The sequence below is a fragment of the Stegodyphus dumicola genome, chromosome 2, assembly GCF_044657685.1.
Source record: "Stegodyphus dumicola isolate Sdum_Otavi_A_Nest chromosome 2, ASM4465768v1".
Taxonomy (NCBI): domain Eukaryota; kingdom Metazoa; phylum Arthropoda; class Arachnida; order Araneae; family Eresidae; genus Stegodyphus; species Stegodyphus dumicola.
This window is the reverse complement of record NC_140769.1, coordinates 79731335-79749632: the sequence shown is the minus strand read 5'-3', so window position 1 is coordinate 79749632 and position 18298 is coordinate 79731335. Positions and strand designations below refer to the sequence as shown.

Here is an 18298-nt window from a genome sequence, read left to right as displayed (position 1 = left end):
TTTTTAGCAATATCACAACTGATAGCAGTATCACTTCCTTTACATTCACTTAGCACAATCTATTCAGAATGATCACAGCCACATTGTATAGAAGATTCTGAAAAATCCACTTCATAGAAAAATAAAAAGATACTTTTATGATTTCTTGATACCATGACCACTGGGAAGGGGGAAGGGATTTGTGTGAATTCACTGGTGCTCCGGTTTGAATAGACACTTTTTTCTGTCTCTGAATGGCAATGTGAAAATCAGAAGAAGCAGAACGTTAGGTGGCAACAGTCTGAACATTAGAACTGGCTTTCGATTTGTTCGATGCAGCTTGAATGCTGCTGATGGGATGTTAAATAGATTCTAGATTAGAATAATTTGTTTGTTATTCTAATAAATTTTCTTTTAAACTAGAATGAATATTGAAGCTGACTACAGCTAAAGCACACATGTAGAAATCTAGATGTGGCGTTTAGTTTTATTGCAGAACTTTGTAAGATGTGCTGAACCATTACTGTCTATTGAACAACTAGCAAACATGTTTAATCACAACTCAAACAGCGGAGTACCACATGGCATGCTAGTCACAACAATCATATTGAAAGCATCATACAGGTATACATTTCCACATTAGTTTCATGCAGCAAAATAAACAATTGTAATTTCAATAAATGGCTACTGCAAAATTTGGTAAGATACTTTTGAAGTTCATGAAATACTTCACAAACATATGTAATCAGCATGCAACAATGGAACGTGGACAGCAAAATGACCTTTTTTTGTTTACGTTTCCAACAATTCCCTACACTACAAGCGACAATTAAAATGCCTCTTGAAAATCTCATGGCAAAGCTTCAACTGCAAACCAATTGCTTAAGCATTTTATGAGGCCAGGAACCATAAATCATGTAATGTAGAAATCTATTTTATATTCGGAATCATAAGCATGGCCTGATTATAAACAGAACATTGCCTGTTACAAAAAATAAAAAAATAAAAAAATTTACGGAAATATTAACCAGACATTTCAAAGGTTATCACATCTCACTCACCAATTGCAATTTCTTAGTCGCCAATGGTCAGCTGGCAACTGTTTCCTTGAGCTCCTACCAATTGTTTATGCCAGGGGTCACCAAACTACAGCCTGAGAGTCAAATATGGCCCACTGCCTGTTTTAATCTGGTCCATGGCTTAATATCACTTTTTAAATGAAAAAAATCGAAGTAAATTAAATTATGCACTCAACTGCTGATAGTCGAGTTGAAAAACTCTGAATAATGACTGCAGGTTGAACCAAGTAAATAAAACTGAAAATGTTACTTACTTGGGAATCACTTTGGATTCCATACTGAGCTACAGCAGATATTATATGGCACAGAAGAATGGTACATCCAGAAATAAATTATTAGAGAAGTTAGCAGGGGCAATGGAGTGTTTCTTAAGACTTGGTTTGTACTATTTTTAAGACCTACATCAGACCTGCTAATGAATACAGAGCTGAGCTACTGGTCTAAAACAACTTGGAAAAAAATTGGAACTAGTTCAAAACAATGCTTTAGAATAATTACAGGCAGTGCTCACTCCAAAGCAATTGAAGCCCTGCAACAACAGACTTGTTTAGAACCACAGACTGAATGTAGGAAAAGATTATTTTGAAACTAATGAAAAACTCCAGAGATATGATTGCTTTCCATTAGCCTGGTATTCATATCTGGCACTCTGATTAGCTAGACAAGTTATATTACAGATGTATTAAGACCTGAGGTTCTCCCTTATCTTCAAAAGTATTCTAGAGCTGTCCATTAATGTGTTTGTGTGATTATGGCAAAACCTCGAGGGCTATCTGCCGAAGGGAAGGAATGCCTTCATGGAGGACTTTCACGTTACACATGGGGAAAACCACGAAAACGCCCATGCAGCCAGCCCATTTGCGGGATTCGAACCTTGGATTGAACTACCAGTGTTCAGCGATTTTATCGCTCGGCCGCTGGCTATCTATTAATGTGACAATATGCAACAATACATTGCACTCAAGGTCTGATACCCATTTAATACACTGCAGATTAAGATTCTGCCTTTGCATGCATTTTCAGCTGATCTTTCCCCAACAGAACATACTTGATCTATAGTGTCACAAACACAAAAATGACACAAATGACTACAACAGTTAAATGCTGTCAATAAATTACAGGTGCCCGGACTGCAGTATCTCAAAATGTCATCCAAACTGTCCTCAACTTCATAAATCATTAACCACTTGTGCTACGACTAAACTTCACAGTTGCGGTGCCATGTGCTACAATATAACAAGCAATAAAGTGTCTCATTTAAGACACTCTGCGTCTGCGAGTGCAATCCAGAGCTGTAACTCGAGAAATAAACAATCTCATTGTTAGGCGACGTGTGCACCACGTTATTTTCATTTTTGCGATAAATGCCTATCGACGTGATGTTCACGTCGCTTGCGGTTTGAGACAAAAGCATCTCGACGTGCGTGGCATGTCTTTTTAGCGCAAGTGGTTAAAAATAGACATCAAGTAAGCACTTACAGATTATGACGAACATCACTACTTCCATCAAATATATCATGTCATATTCAAAAAATTCACAAAGTTAGTACAAATTACAAAATAAGATGTAATCACAGGATCTGAATAAAGTTTTATTCAAGTGATAACAACTCAATTTTTTAAAATAAATTCAGAAAAAAAAATCTCATCATGGCTCAAAACAAACTTTTTAAGTACCTTCATAATTTGATAACTCTAGATCAATTTTAATTGGTCATTTTTGCTATAGAGCATTACTTGAGAAAAACAGAATTGATTAAAAGAAAAAAATATTCTGCAATACAAACTTTTTGGGAATATGATTCACATCATCTGAAAAATGGAGTGCTACATCATCAGGGCCCCCCATCATTCATCTAGAAAAAAAAAGATACCAGTAAACTTTAACATATTTTTAAAAAAGAAATGGCCAAAACAAATTTTAATAAATTTTAATAAAAGAGCTGATTTAGTAAAAAGATAAAATTCAGCTCTTAATAAAACTGCAACAAAATGAAGAAATACACTAATTTTCAATAAAGAAACCAGTATTATATTTTGACTGCTACAGAATTTTGATAATAATAATTTCTGATACTTTGTCATTAACCATTCTCAACAATGTCACCAAACAGCACAATTTATTGCCAATAATGGATGTGAAGTCACAACACAGTGAAAGGAATTTTGCTTTGGTCTTATGTAACCCTAAACTCGAGTAAGCCATATTGGGTTTTGTAAGGAAGTTAAAAATTAACTAATATTTCCTTTTTGGTACTTCTTTGTTATAGCAGCCCCCAACAATATTTGGCAATTTTAGATTTGCATCAGGATCCCTACTATATTTTCACCAAGCTTGCAAAAAGCACAAATTTTAAAATATATATAAATACAATCAAAACTAATAAAATTACATTATGCCCAAGAAGGCTTTTTTTTTTTTTTTTTTTTTTTTTTTTTTTTTTTTTTTAAAGTTTTGTGTGTTACCTTTATTTGTTAAATATCATGTTCGTGTTTAAACCAAAAAAATTCAATTCAACAGCAATATTGCAAAATAATTTTAAAACGAGCATATCTTTAGAATTTCCAATATACAGTCTCGGGAATTTTTTTCGTACAGTGTTGCCATTCTTAGCTTTGAAATCCTTGAGTTTGTAAATAAAAAAATTCTTTAATGTCTGACAAAATATGAAATAGATAATAAAACAAATTCCAAATTAGGGCTTCCAGATGCCCATATTCAGTGGAGGATTAAATTTGATGGCTCTAGGTTCTGTTGTTTTATCACAATGCGAAAAACATACATTTATACAGATTCTTCATTATTTAATTTCTTTAAATATAATACAGGGCTGTAATATTTGGTGGCAACAGTTTAAAAAGTGAATCAATGCAGAAAGTAAATCAACACAAAATGTCAAAATTAAATTAGTAGCATTTCTGGACTAATGCTCTTTGGGCTAATAATAACAATACTCATATGCCATTTCCTAAAATCATTTTTAAGACTCCTTATCCTTATTATTATTATTTTATTGCATGTAACTGTTCCAGTGAACTGCAGCACTTTCACATATATTAAGCTGTTTGTTATATCATTTCATGCACGTCAACTCCTCTTCCCAAGAATACATAAATATAATAGCAGTGATGAATGATATTCTGGAACAGGGACTCAATTTTCAACACGGAGGCCCTTCTTTTGCAATTTTTAACACTGCACTTCCAAATGGTTTCATCATCAGCATAAAGTTTCATGTTGTGGCCATTATTGCATACTTGTTTGCCAGATAAAAGTTTCTTTAATGATATGGCATCTACTTCATTACTTGGTGAATTAAAGATTGTTAAAGTCATATTCACACACACATAAAAAAGAAAAAAAAAAAAAAAGCAACGACTATATTTTTAAATGAGCAATGTGAATTAGAAAACCTCATCAAAAATGAATAATATAAGAATACACAGCAAGAGCAAAAATGTAACACAGTGCCAACATACAATTACATGACAAGGTATACGAACATGCAGCCCGTGCTAATATACGATCCTGTGGCAAGGAATAACAACACACAGCTAGATTTTGCTGAGGTATCTTAGTTGATTGGCAATTCAATCTTAGGACCACTAAAATAAAGAAGTACCTTCTTTTTTTTTGGGGGGGTGGGACTAAAATTTGGGACGACTTCTACAGAACAAGTAGCAGTGAGGTAGAGCAAAAGCTTGACTATCCTGAGAGCTCCAGATAATTGGATATCAAAGCTGACATATTTCATAGGCCTTAAACAGGAAAGTAAAACATCTGATCAGATTATGAAATAATGCCAAACGTGAAAGTTAGCAGAGATATTGTCAATCATTCTGGCAAAAGTTTAAACAATCACATCATTTTAGAATCATCATCAGGAGTTTAATTAAATAAGTAGATCATTATTTATTTAGTTAGATAATAAAGAAATATAAATTACATATGTAGCAAGTAAAAAAATTAAATCACATAAATTTTTACATTACACTGCCATCGTTCATGCATTTTCAGAGTAGCATATGGTGGCTTTTGTTGATGCCCAGATACCATAGTTTTAAAAATACTTCATGACATCTAAAATATTAATTTTTGCAAAACGAAAAGAAAAAATAGAACTTATATCTATCCTTACAAAAATTAAATTGGCTAATCAAGAATTAATTGAATTTACATTAAGCAAAAATAAACTCTTATGATGTGTATCATGATCTCATGCTTATATATTACTTGTACTAAATCACACTGTTTGGCAACAATGTGTACATATTAATAGTATTACAAGCTCTACACTGAAGAGCCACTACATCATGACCACCCAGTTAATAGCATGTAGGACCTCCTCTAGTACCTGGAACTGACAGCAGCTGGTGCAACATTGACTCCACAAGGTACTGATTGATACACAGCCTGAGGTATCTGGTACCAAGCACTCACCAATTGGTCCTGCGATTCCCGCACATTGCGAAGGGGTAGCATGGCAGCACGAATTTGGTTTCTAGTTGGAACCACAAATGCTCTATTGGATTAATGTCAGGTGAATTTGGAGGCCAAGACATGACTTAAAAATCCCTGGAATGTTCCTCGAACTACTCCCTGCTGGCAAACACTATCCCCTGCCGGAAATACTGTTGTCATGAATGGGTTTACCTGGTCTGCAATGTAGCGCACAGACATCAGGGACTGCTCAATGGAGATTATGGGTCAGAATGTGCTCCATGAAAAACATAGCCATAACACCTCCCCCAAACACACACTGGATTGTCTCCGTCCAACTCTAAATCTGGGAGCCAGGGTTTCGTTTGGAAATCAGCGTATTAGCACATGCCCGTTAATGTAATGGACCAGAAAACATAATTCATCGGATCATGCAACTTTCTGCCATTCTTCTAATGTCTAATTCTGATGTTTCTTGGCCCATTACAGACGCAGCTGGTGATGACATGCCATCAGTGCAGGGACATGCTTCGGCATCCGTCTGTGTAGGCCCATACGCAGCAATAAACGCAAGAACAGTGTGTTGAGAAACACTGCCTGGGTCGCCACTGTTGTAGCTGGTGGTGTTTTGGGCTGTTGTAGCTTTTCATCATGGTGAACAATGTGTAGCAATCTCCACTCACTGCAATCAATCCGCGATCGACGACACACAGCTGGGCAACGACTTGCTGTTTCACCATCCATACACCACTTTCAATATGTGCTCATAACAACTGAACGTAAAACAGCCCATGAAACACGCCGTTTCTGACACTGATGTTCCCAGTTGCTGAGCTATAACGATTTGACCTTTATCCAAGTCTGATAAATCAGCTTCTTTTCTCATTATGTCGCTAATCGTGCTATGTTTGGAAAGGCAATGCATAGCCACTTTATATATTCCAACATCAGCTGCACACGCACAGTGGCTTTTGTTCTTCCCATTGTTATAGATGGAGGGCGATCATAATGTAATGGTTCTTCGGTGTATAATGGCATAACATATCCCTCATTTATTTAATTTTTTTGAGAAAATTCATTTCTAAAATTCAAAAATATTCTGGTAACCTCAGCATTCTGGTTAGAGGAATTGCAGATAGTAGGGCTTTTACTGTATTATCAAAGTTGTAGCAGGGTTCATAGCCATATTTTAGTTAAAAAAAATAAGCACCTATAAGCACTTTTCAAGCACATTTTAAGAAAAAAATTAAGCACCTGTCTAATTACATTATACACAACTGCATAACCTTGTGTATAATGTAATTAGACAGGATTTAATATTTAAACATAAATTAGACTTGCAATTTAAAATATGAGCAATGCAATATTTATTAAGAGAATGAGCATTACCTCAAGCATGGAAAATAACTTTTTTTTTCTTTTTAATTTTAAATGACAGTTCAAGTTAAAGAATTAGTTTACAATGAGAGAAAAAAAAAACTATGCAAAACTAAACGATATTAGGAGATTTAATGATGAAATTTTAGTTCAAAATATAGAAAATAAATAATAATAAGCCATATTAATTGTATTCGTTTGGCACCTAATAATAAATACAATTTATTTTTCCACTCATATTAATATTTAAATAATTTAACTTAAATCAAAATTCTGAACATTTTCTAAATTTTCATTGCCTAACAGTTTTCCCTCAACATATATTCCAAGCAAAGTAATTTAAGTAAAAAAGAGGCACATTTCTGAAATCAGAAGACGGGAAATTGCTTCATGCAGTCATCCTTTAACAGTAAAAGCTTAACTAACCTGAATATTCCGAATAGTAACTGGAAAAAGAGGAGTGGGGGAGATTGTAGCCGTTCTTTAAATTTCTCGGCTAAATAAATGATTTTGATATTTCGATATGTGCATCATATAAAAATAGAAAAACGGAACTAAGAAATATTCTGCTTAGAAAGCACAGTAAAACTCTTAACAATGTAAAAGTATTCATAAAGAAATCTCAGACTGAAGATCAAAATTAATTATCGCTGCAAAATACCACAAACGTTATTGCGCAATATGTGCGCAAACATTATTGCGCAATACGTGCGGCGTAATTCCTCCACATGTGATATTACGCAATCGGAATCAACAGCTGCTGGCATTCGGAGAATAAAGAACTAAATAAAGGAAAAGAAAGAGACTTACTAATCTGGGGTGTTTCTGATTCTAATTTTCAACAGACTGCGGTAAATTTCCAGAATAGAATCAATTTTCGCTTGGGTTGGGTAGACCACGAAAACTTTTAGTCCTATTCAATCCAGATTGGACAGTGACAAAAAAAGGTCCGCTGCTACAATATTAGAGATTTTGGAGAGAAGGGGGAGAACCTCCCAACCTCCTATTGTATAATGTATTGGGGAAAAAAAAAAATTGACTATTTGATTACTTTCCTTTTATTTAAGCCATTACAAATATTATTCCTCAGAAAGCTAATCTGTGTAAAAACACACCCATTCTTTGGAAGTTTATCTATACTTCAACAGTTACTGCAACTATATTATTATAAATATTCATGCATATGCTCATAATATAAGCATAACCATCATAATAAACACGAATATGAACTGACCACGCGGAACGATAATGCAAGTTATTAAAATCTTGATAGAAATTCAAACGTGTGTAGTATTTGGGTGGGAAGAAAAGAATACCGAATGTACTGGAAGTTTCTACGGTTTTCGCAATTTTTTGACCAAAAGAACGACGTGCAACTGTCTGTACTCTCGCGCGCACCATAGGTTACGTTAATGCAGAGAAAGGGGGGAAAGCAATTTCTGGGAGTATGATTCACCATCTGACGTTGCATTTATAAGGAAGAAAAGTTGTTTATTTAGTTTCGGCTTTGGTAGGGGGAAAAAAAATGCTCTTGATTAAAAAAAAGGGTTGATCTTTACAATATGGTAACTGGTAGTTTGGCGACATTTTCGAGGCGATAAAGGTTACTACCTGTTACTACTACTTTGGTAATAATGTGAGCAGTACTCAGTTCCGATTACGCATTATTTTGCGTGAGGGAAATGAGAGATCATGGGATATGTCATGTGATATTAATGGACGAATTACGGTTCTTTAATCGGAAAAGGGGGGAAATCGGGAAAAAATGTGGAAATTTTGTATTTAGCTTTATTCTGTGTTGTGTAAAACAGTGTTGTGTAATTTTTGGATCTCATGGCCCTAAGTAAAGTGAATTCGAAATGGGTATTTAGGCATTGTGATAAAGAGAAGTTTGCTTTTTATTTAGCGGAGGAAGTATGGAGGAAAAATTCGCAGAAAAAATCTTTTAATAATTTTATTGAATGAATTAGAAAAGTGTATCCGCCGCGTAATCAAGATTCTGAAGAAGATTAGGTAAGTTAGTATTTTTAATTATTTGAGGATATTATTTTTATGCATTGTTCTAAATGTAAGGTGGAAAGGAATTTGGTATTATTGGGAAAATTGTTATTAGCAATGATTTAGTTTAAAGTAATTAGGATTGTAAGGTAATTTTTATTAATTTAATGTATGTGCTCATTTATATTTTAAGTAGTGTTTTTGAATTTAATTATATTTTAATGAAATTATAGTTATTTTGTGAATTTTATGTTTGTAGGAATTTGGTATACGTTTAAGTTGAAATAAACGTGCATGGAAATAATTTAAATATTTGATACTAAGTATTTGTAATACTTGCGGTATGAATTCATTGGTGACGTGTATAATGTAATAGATGATTTAGAGGTAAAAGTTTTTGGATATTTTATTTATTTTATATGTGGAAATGTTCATATTTGTAAAGGGTAAATACTTTTTCGCGATCAGGTAATTTCATACATGTTCTTTTTACCGGGTTTAAAGATTGAGAAAATTGTCATGTATTTTCGTGAAATTTTTCTAATTTATGAGAAAAAAGCAGTGTACATGGATATAGTGAAGAGTGTGCGCAATGCCATTCTTGTGCAATTCTGGGATGTTTTTTTAAGTAAAAATAAGTCGGCGTGTACATGGTTTATGTGTATGTGTTATTTTGAAAAACGCGTAAGGAGTATGGTATTGTGCACTTTTTCCCAATTTTGCAGTGAATATTTGTCATGATTAAGCAGTTTTGTTTGATAAAATTTCTAGCATAAGTGTAATTCGGCTAGTAGATTGTTGGAAGAAGTGTTCAGTAGATAAGAAGAAAAGAAACATGTCTTTACTTCGTGAAGACAAAATGGCGGCAGGGAAAAAAAAAATAGAGGGTTGCTGTAGGAGAGTTGGTTGCCAAATTTTCGCCAAAAAATCGCCAAGTTACCATAATGTAAAGATCAACCAAAAAAAAGGATTAAAAAAAAGGCACTAAAAGCAAAAAATAAGCACTAAAAACAAAAAAATAAGGGCTTTAAAGAAAAAGTAATACATTTCATTTTCAAATTAAGGACTTATAAGCACTTGTAAGGACCGCTACGAACCCTGGAAATTAAATACCCTTCTTAACTTTTTTTAATATTTTACATAATTTTCCTTATACAATTACATTTACAAATTATTCAAACCTGTAATAACATAAAAAACTTTACTCCTCTGTATGTTAAGAATAAGCCTGACATGATTTTACCTTACTCAAAATCTTTACAATTCTAAAATCGCAATATTAAAAATGGGAAACCTCATTTTCTAAACGCAACAAATAGAAAAACTTCCCGTCGCACAGCAGATTTCAATTTGTATCTCTTTCTCACTCACACACAAAATAAAAGAATTAAATTGAATAACGTATGTTGAAAACTTTACTTTTGAACGAGATACTCTTAATTCGGTAATAACTTTGGTTCTACTCTTATATGTGCCCTTAGATCACCATACGTGTTCTGCGCCGGTTTTTGGCGCGATTCGGTGTTGTGGGATGGTTTGGTGGATGATGCTGTTTGTATGGCAACCCTTTTGAAGTTGAAACTTAGAGACATGGCGGCAAGATTTCAGTTGCGTATTTTAGATTGTGTGCAAAGTAAATTTAGTATTAAAAGATACGATGTTGGAGTTGTAAACGAGTCTTTTGTTCATGGGTGTGTTTATGCAGATAGAAGTGCATGTTTGGAATTTCTGTGGGAGTCAGGACTTTTAAAACAGAGTTTGGCATGTCCGAAATGCGAAGATGATATGAGAACTCGGACGAAGAATGGTATTTCTGATAGACTTGAGTGGGTTTGCAGTCAAATGATTGCTGGTAACGTATGTGGTTGTCAGCGGAGTTTAAGATTTGGATTGTGGTTTTCATGTAGTAAGTTATCTTTGGAGGAAGTTTTTATCGTTACTTTCGAAATTTTGAATCACAGAAAGATATGTGATATAGCAAAATTGTGGCATTTTTGTTGACAGACGCTGTGTGACTGGCGAAATTTTATTCACGTATTATGGTAAATGCACTTTATTTGTTTTTATTTCGTAGATTATGTTCATTTTTTTTTACTATGAATTTCTGTTGTTATTTGAATTGTTTGTAATTCATTTTAGTTTATTTTGTTGATTTGTGCACAATGCCTAGGTTGTGCAATTCGTAGATGTTTTTTTAAGTTTAAACAGAATGTTGTGTACATGGTATTCTTTGAAATTTATTGTTGTTATGTTAATTTATTAAAGCGAAGTGTGCTTAGTTCATAGTTTCTTTCACTGCCTAGATTATACAATTCATAGAAGTTTTTTTAAGTTAAAACATATCACTGTGCACATAGATTCTTGTCAAATATTTTTGGTTAGAAACTTTACGTTTTTGCTACCTAAATTTTTCTTTTTATTTCGAATTTTTAGCTTAAATTGAGTGTTCAAAACACAGTTTTTGCATGTGCAAAAACCACATTTTTGGAAACATTTTAGGCTTAAAGTTCGAAATGTAGACAAAAAATTTAGATAGTAATATGGCACCGTGGAATTTCTCGCCAAAAATGTTTGGCGAGAAACTGACGATAGAGCGATCATGACACAAAATACAACTCTGAGTACAATCAGCCAAGCATTAAAACAACATATACATACTTGCCAACCTACGATACTCAAAAATCAGGAAATTATTTTAAGAAATCAGGAGATTTTTCACAATGTTAAAAAGACTTTTTAAATGATAAAAATATAGTTTTTAATAATGAATTAACTTTAAATAGTTACTAATTCTTAAATGCAAGCAATACAAAAACACCTTACACATAAAAAACATTTGGCTAATCTTTAGAATATGGTAACAGGTAGTTTTGCGACATTTTGGTAAAGCGATAAAGGTTACTAGCTAGGACTTTAGCAATAATCTGAGAAGTACACAGTTCGAATCACAGATTATTTTGTCTCGGAGAAATGAGAGATTGAGACATGTAATGTGACATTTTCCGGAAAATTCTGATCGTGATTTTAGCTAATAAGCACTTAGAAAGAATTTCGCTGCTAAAGTGCAGAACCGCCCACTTATTTGTTTGGCGCTTTTTACAAGAGTAAGAAGAATTGGATTTTTGTCTATTTTCTTTGACTTTTTAAGTGGAAATAGGTCAATGTGTACATAGATAAAGTCAAGAGTGTGCGCAATGCCATTTTTGCGCAATTCTGGGATTTTTTTTTAAGGGAAAATAGGTCGACGTGTACATGGATACCGTGTATGTGCAATTCTTAAAAACGCGGCAAGTAGGCACTCTCAATTTCGCACCTAATCTTCGTCATAATTAAGCACTTTGTTCTAGTATAAGCGTAATTTGGCAAGCAGATTGTTGGAAAAAATGTTGAGTTTAAAAAAAAAAAAAAAAATGCCTTTACTTCGTGAAAACAAAATGGCGTCCAAAACAAAACTAGCTGGGTTAGTCGCCAAATTTTCGCCAAGTTACCGTAATGTAAAGATTTACCAAACATTTTTATTACTTGCATCGTTTAAGGAAAAAAAAAAAAAAAGACATGTTAATCAGTTTTTGTACATATGTTATGAACAGTGGCAGATTCGTGCTTAGATAAACTTACAGTAATCGGAAAATGTTTCGTGTGTTCAGCAATTTTTTTTTTATTTTGAGAGAAATGTGTAACAGGTTTACGCTCATATTTTGAAGTATTATTTTGAGAACTGCCAGTTGAATTCCTGAATGGTGCAGAAATTACTTTATTTGGTTAATCTTTGGATTATGGTAACTTGGCGATTTTTTGGCGAAAATTTGGCGACCAAACCTGCTACAGCAACCTCCCAGTTTTTGTTTGGACGGCATTGTTTCGGCTTTGGTACGGGAGGAAAAATGCATGTTCATTAAAAAAAAAGCACTAAAGGCAAAAAATAAGCACTAAAAACAAAAAAGTAAGGACTTAGAAAAAGTAAGCACCTATAAGGGCCTTTATATTTTATTTTCAAATATAAGGACTTATAAGCACTTGTAAGGACGGTTATGAACCCTGGAGATGTAGTTAAAACTTCCATTGTTAAAAATAGGTTTGAGAAAAATAAAGGGCTAATCTTTGGAATATGGTAACAGGTAGTTGGATGTCATTTTGGTAAGGCGATAAAAGTTACTAGCTAGGACTTTAGCAGTGTACATGGATAAAGTCAAGAGTGTGCACAATGCCATTTTGTGCAATTCTGGGATTTTTTTTTTTTTTAAGTGAAAATAGGTCGACCTGTACATGGATGATACCGTGTATGTGCAGTTCTTAAAAACGCGGCAAGCCGTGGGCAATTCTGCACTTTCTCTCAATTTCGCACCTAATCTTCGTTATGATTAAGCATTTTTGTTCCATAAAAGTTCTAGTATAAGCGTTATTCGGCTAGCAGATTGTTAGAAAAAATTTTGAGTAAAAAAAAAAATGCCTTTACTTCGTGAAAACAAAATGGCGTCCAAAACAAAACTAGCAGGTTGCTGTAGCAGGGTTGGTCGCCAAATTTTCGCCAAGTTACCATAATCCAAAGATTAGTCCCAAGGGGTACCCTAAAATATAGACTAATCTAAAGTTTTAACTTTAAACGCACATCATTTATTTATTTCTCTGTTATTTTAACACTTTATAGAATTTTGGGTATGCAATGAGAGATATTAAAAATGCCCAAGCTATCCACTGACTTTTTTTATCAAATATACAGCCAATATGATTATAGCGTTTACAATCACTAAAGATTGCAACTGGCAGGTTCCCACATTTTAATGCCATTTAACGAGTTCAGTTTTGGTTACAGAAATTCCAAGATTAAAAAAAAAGAAAATTTGGTTGATCTTTACAATATGGTAACTGGTAGTTTGGCGACATTTTGGAGGCAATAAAGGTTACTACCTGGGACTTTGGTAATAATGTGAGCAGTACTCAGTTCCGATTACGCATTATTTTGCGTGAGGGAAATGAGAGATCATGGGATATGTCATGTGATATTAATGGACGAATTACGGTTCTTTAATCGGAAAAGGGGGGAAATCGGGAAAAAATGTGGAAATTTTGTATTTAGCTTTATTCTGTGTTGTGTAAAACAGTGTTGTGTAATTTTTGGATCTCATGGCCCTAAGTAAAGTGAATTCGAAATGGGTATTTAGGCATTGTGATAAAGAGAAGTTTGCTTTTTATTTAGCGGAGGAAGTATGGAGGAAAAATTCGCAGAAAAAATCTTTTAATAATTTTATTGAATGAATTAGAAAAGTGTATCCGCCGCGTAATCAAGATTCTGAAGAAGATTAGGTAAGTTAGTATTTTTAATTATTTGAGGATATTATTTTTATGCATTGTTCTAAATGTAAGGTGGAAAGGAATTTGGTATTATTGGGAAAATTGTTATTAGCAATGATTTAGTTTAAAGTAATTAGGATTGTAAGGTAATTTTTATTAATTTAATGTATGTGCTCATTTATATTTTAAGTAGTGTTTTTGAATTTAATTATATTTTAATGAAATTATAGTTATTTTGTGAATTTTATGTTTGTAGGAATTTGGTATACGTTTTAGTTGAAGTAAACGTGCATGGAAATAATTTAAATATCTGACACTAAGTATTTGTAATGGTTGCGGTATGAATTCGTTGGTGACGTTTATAATATAATAGATGATTTAGAGGTAAAAGTTTTTGGATATTTTATTTATTTTATATGTGGAAATGTTCATATTTGGAAAGGGTAAGTACTTTTTCGCGATCAGGTAATTTCATATATGTTCTTTTTACCGGGTTTAAAGATTGAGAAAATTGTCATGTATTTTCGTGAAATTTTTCTAATTTATGAGAAAAAAGCAGTGTACATGGATATAGTGAAGAGTGTGCGCAATGCCATTTTTGTGCAATTCTGGGATGTTTTTTTAAGTAAAAATAAGTCGGCATGTACATGGTTTATGTGTATGTGTTATTTTGAAAAACGCGTAAGGTGTATGGTATTGTGCACTTTTTCCGAATTTTGCAGTGAATATTTGTCATGATTAAGCAGTTTTGTTTGATAAAATTTCTAGCATAAGTGTAATTCGGCTAGTAGATTGTTGGAAGAAGTGTTCAGTAGATAAAAAGAAAAGAAACATGTCTTTACTTCGTGAAGACAAAATGGCGGCGGGGAAAAAAAATAGAGGGTTGCTGTAGGAGAGTTGGTTGCCAAATTTTCGCCAAAAAATCGCCAAGTTACCATAATGTAAAGATCAACCGAAAATTTAAGATAGCTGTCAGTCAAACAGTTGCCAGACCATCACAAATATCCTACTGATGCAAAAAGAGAGTATTTGAAATTTAAGTATATGAAAGTCACTTAAATTTTTTGAATTAAAAGCTCTCATTAAGGGCTTGAAAAATCTCTAATCTAGAAGATGAGCTACATTATTACCTATTTTTGTGACAATTCCATAAAGTTGAAAGCTTTAAACTACACTCATGAGATTTTTCTGAAGAAACTTTAACTAATAAATTAGATATCAAAACTTTAAAACATGATTACAGAAGTATGATATACAAGTATCTTAAATTTTTACTAAACGACACACACATCTATAAGTACAATTACGTTTCTACCTTACATATTTATAATTATTACAGGACACTTAATCAACCATTTATTGGATTTGCAAACGACATATTTTTAATATGTTTTAATTAAATTATGTCCATGAACATTTATAAATACAAGAACATTTATACATACAATTCAATAAGTATATAGAAATTACCATAAATGAAAGAAGTAATAACTAAGTATCCAGCTTAACACACGGTGTAACTCTGAAAATAAAAGACACCCAAAACCGACATAAGTTTCTAAACGTAGGATGAATCACCTTACACACAGTGGATACGTCACACATGCCATTGAAATAACAGAAAAGATAACAGCTTTCAACTCATAACAAAATTTATGCATAAGAAAATTAAGTATAAAGTATCACATCAAAAAGAAATTTCATAGGAATTACCATCTTCATAGAAATTACTCATTCTAATTCTTCAACGATTTTTTTTTTTTATTTACCGCAGAAAAGCTTTGGGTTGAGTTGTCTGAACAATGTTTTGATAAAGTTCGTTTGGTTTTGGGTAAGGCTCCTCTAAACCAGGCTGAATCACCAACTTTTCTCTCTTGGCGAGGGAGGGAACGCGCTACCAATTTTGGCGCGTTTATCGCACACACTGGCTGAATGTCTGCTGTTTTTTTAAAGATTTATTTTATAGACGCGCGGCATTCAGCGCACATAAACTTTTCGGATAATTTATTAATTCTCGAATAGTATATAGACGTTTTCACTTAAATAAAAATTTCGCGTATATTTTGTAAACATATTCAAAATAACTTATTCTTTAGATGTTTTAGTTTTGTTAGCAGACTAAAATAAATAAGATATGAATAAAAACTTTCAATAGTGTCAAATGGGGAAATAGTTAAAGCGTAGAGTGTGCAAATAAATTTATCTTAATGACATTTTAACAAAAATTTCCATAAAAACACTGTAAATTCATACTAAAAAAATAACTTAAGAATATGTTGTCATTTTAGTCTGAGGTATATGGAAATAATTGTGCAAGACTCTGAAGAAACACTTTCTTTTAAATGTGTGAAATATTTCATAACATATATGGAAGAAGAAAGTACAGCATTCTGTGTTTTGGATGATTTTCACCAAATGTAATATAAATACGAACTAGAAACTGTAATAAAAAGTCCTTCCTCTCCAATCAGATCACCTTTGTGTTCCATTGTATTTGTAATACTTCTAAAAATGCAATTTTTACCTAAATTAAAAAACAGTTATTCCATAAAAGATAATAAATTTGAACATATATAGAATGAATTTTGTAATTTGAGTTATGTTACAAAATAAGTCATAGTTTATATATTTTATACTAATAATTTAGATAAAACCTGTCCAATTTAAGAATGTGTGTTAACCACATTCTTAAATTGTAAAAGGACGACTTAACCCCACGTAATTCATTTCAAAGCATAAAAGAAAGCTTATTTTCTATTTTACACAGCAACAGCATTTTCATGCAGTCAAGGTTTTTTAATTGCTAGTTATTATACATAATACTTAATTTTTAATTTAATAATTATTAGAAAGCATAACTAAGAAACTTCTTTTTAAAGCACCACAGTGATTGCAAAGAATGTCGTTAAATTTACAAAAGTATTGAAGATATATTTAACAGCATTATAACAAGAAACTACTGTACAAAATATGTAAATTTAGCATAATTTCTTTTTTAGTATTTGCATAGTTTCCTCCAAATGAACCTTAATGGGAAGTTATCTTGCGAAAATTTAAAAGTATTAAAATGGCCTCTATTTAAGATGTAACTGCATTTATAATTATTTTGTAATTGTGAATAGATTATATTATTGCAATTAGATTATGCACTTACATAATTGCATAAAGTAATGAAATTAAGAGTTCCCAGATACAATGTAATATAATTACAATGCAATTATCTAAATTGTAATTATATTCACTTATTTAATACCACAATATTATTACAATCACAATGTAATTTAAATTGGGTACTATATTTGTATACCCTCCACTCAAAAGGAGGTACTGATAAGCCTGGAAGTTATTATCAACTAAAAGCCTGTTCAGGACAGTTTGATGACAATTTCCACCGGGCGAAAAGTACATTCTTAAGCCCAGGCAAATCATGACAATAAAAATCATTTAGTCTCATGATTCACTATATTTCAAACCCTAAATTTGAATTCTGCACCAAATTATTTACCTATATTTTAACATACTTTATGAATTATTAGAAGCAAATATCTTCTAAAAATAACTGTAAAATATTTGTATCCATTAATTGATTCAGATACACACTTTTATTATTTAAGTATATCAAAGTAACAGTTTCATGTTCCTGAAATACAAAAATTATGAAAAAAGTTAAAAGTAATATTCTTAGAAGCATGATATTAGTCACCAGCTGCAAAATAGTTAATTTTTTGCCCTAAATACAAGTTTATTACACAGTAGTCAAACATGTAACTTAAAAACATGTTATATAAAAAATTAATGATAATAAGTTTATCAGAAATGAATTAATTCTGCAAATAAACTTTCTGCATTTGAAAATTTTCTACACCTGAGGGGAGAAAGAGATCTAGTAAAATTAGATTTATTATAACTTCAGTTGGACCAAATACCTTCTCTCTCTATATATGCATCACTAAAGAAATAAATAAAATTATCATGCTTAAAAAACAGATGTACCATACCAGTTTTTTTCCCCTTGTTACCCTTTACATTGAGAAATAACAAACAGTACAACGCTGAAAAATACTATCCTTGAAATTTTGTTTAAATGAAGAAACACACGCACTATCTTTTTATTTAAGCATTACACTTCAAA

At 32.3% G+C, this 18298-nt stretch overlaps 1 protein-coding gene across 2 annotated transcripts in view; it reads right to left on the bottom strand.

The window, feature by feature from the left end:
* The window catches only part of LOC118196969 (Golgi apparatus membrane protein TVP23 homolog B), a 45536-nt gene extending 29571 nt beyond the window's left edge, over nucleotides 1–15965 (bottom strand). Inside the window, exons 1-2 of one of the 2 annotated variants that reach the window (XM_035368443.2) lie at nucleotides 15880–15965; nucleotides 2846–2914 (exon numbers count right to left, since the gene is read on the bottom strand). In XM_035368443.2, the coding sequence (XP_035224334.1) occupies nucleotides 2846–2910 (65 nt within the window). In that variant the 5' untranslated portion in view covers nucleotides 2911–2914; nucleotides 15880–15965. Of the gene's footprint in view, nucleotides 1–2845; nucleotides 2915–15636; nucleotides 15787–15879 lie in introns of those variants that run through there. The other variant, XM_035368441.2, reaches the window with a different exon arrangement.
* Nucleotides 15966–18298: the final 2333 nt, after the last annotated feature.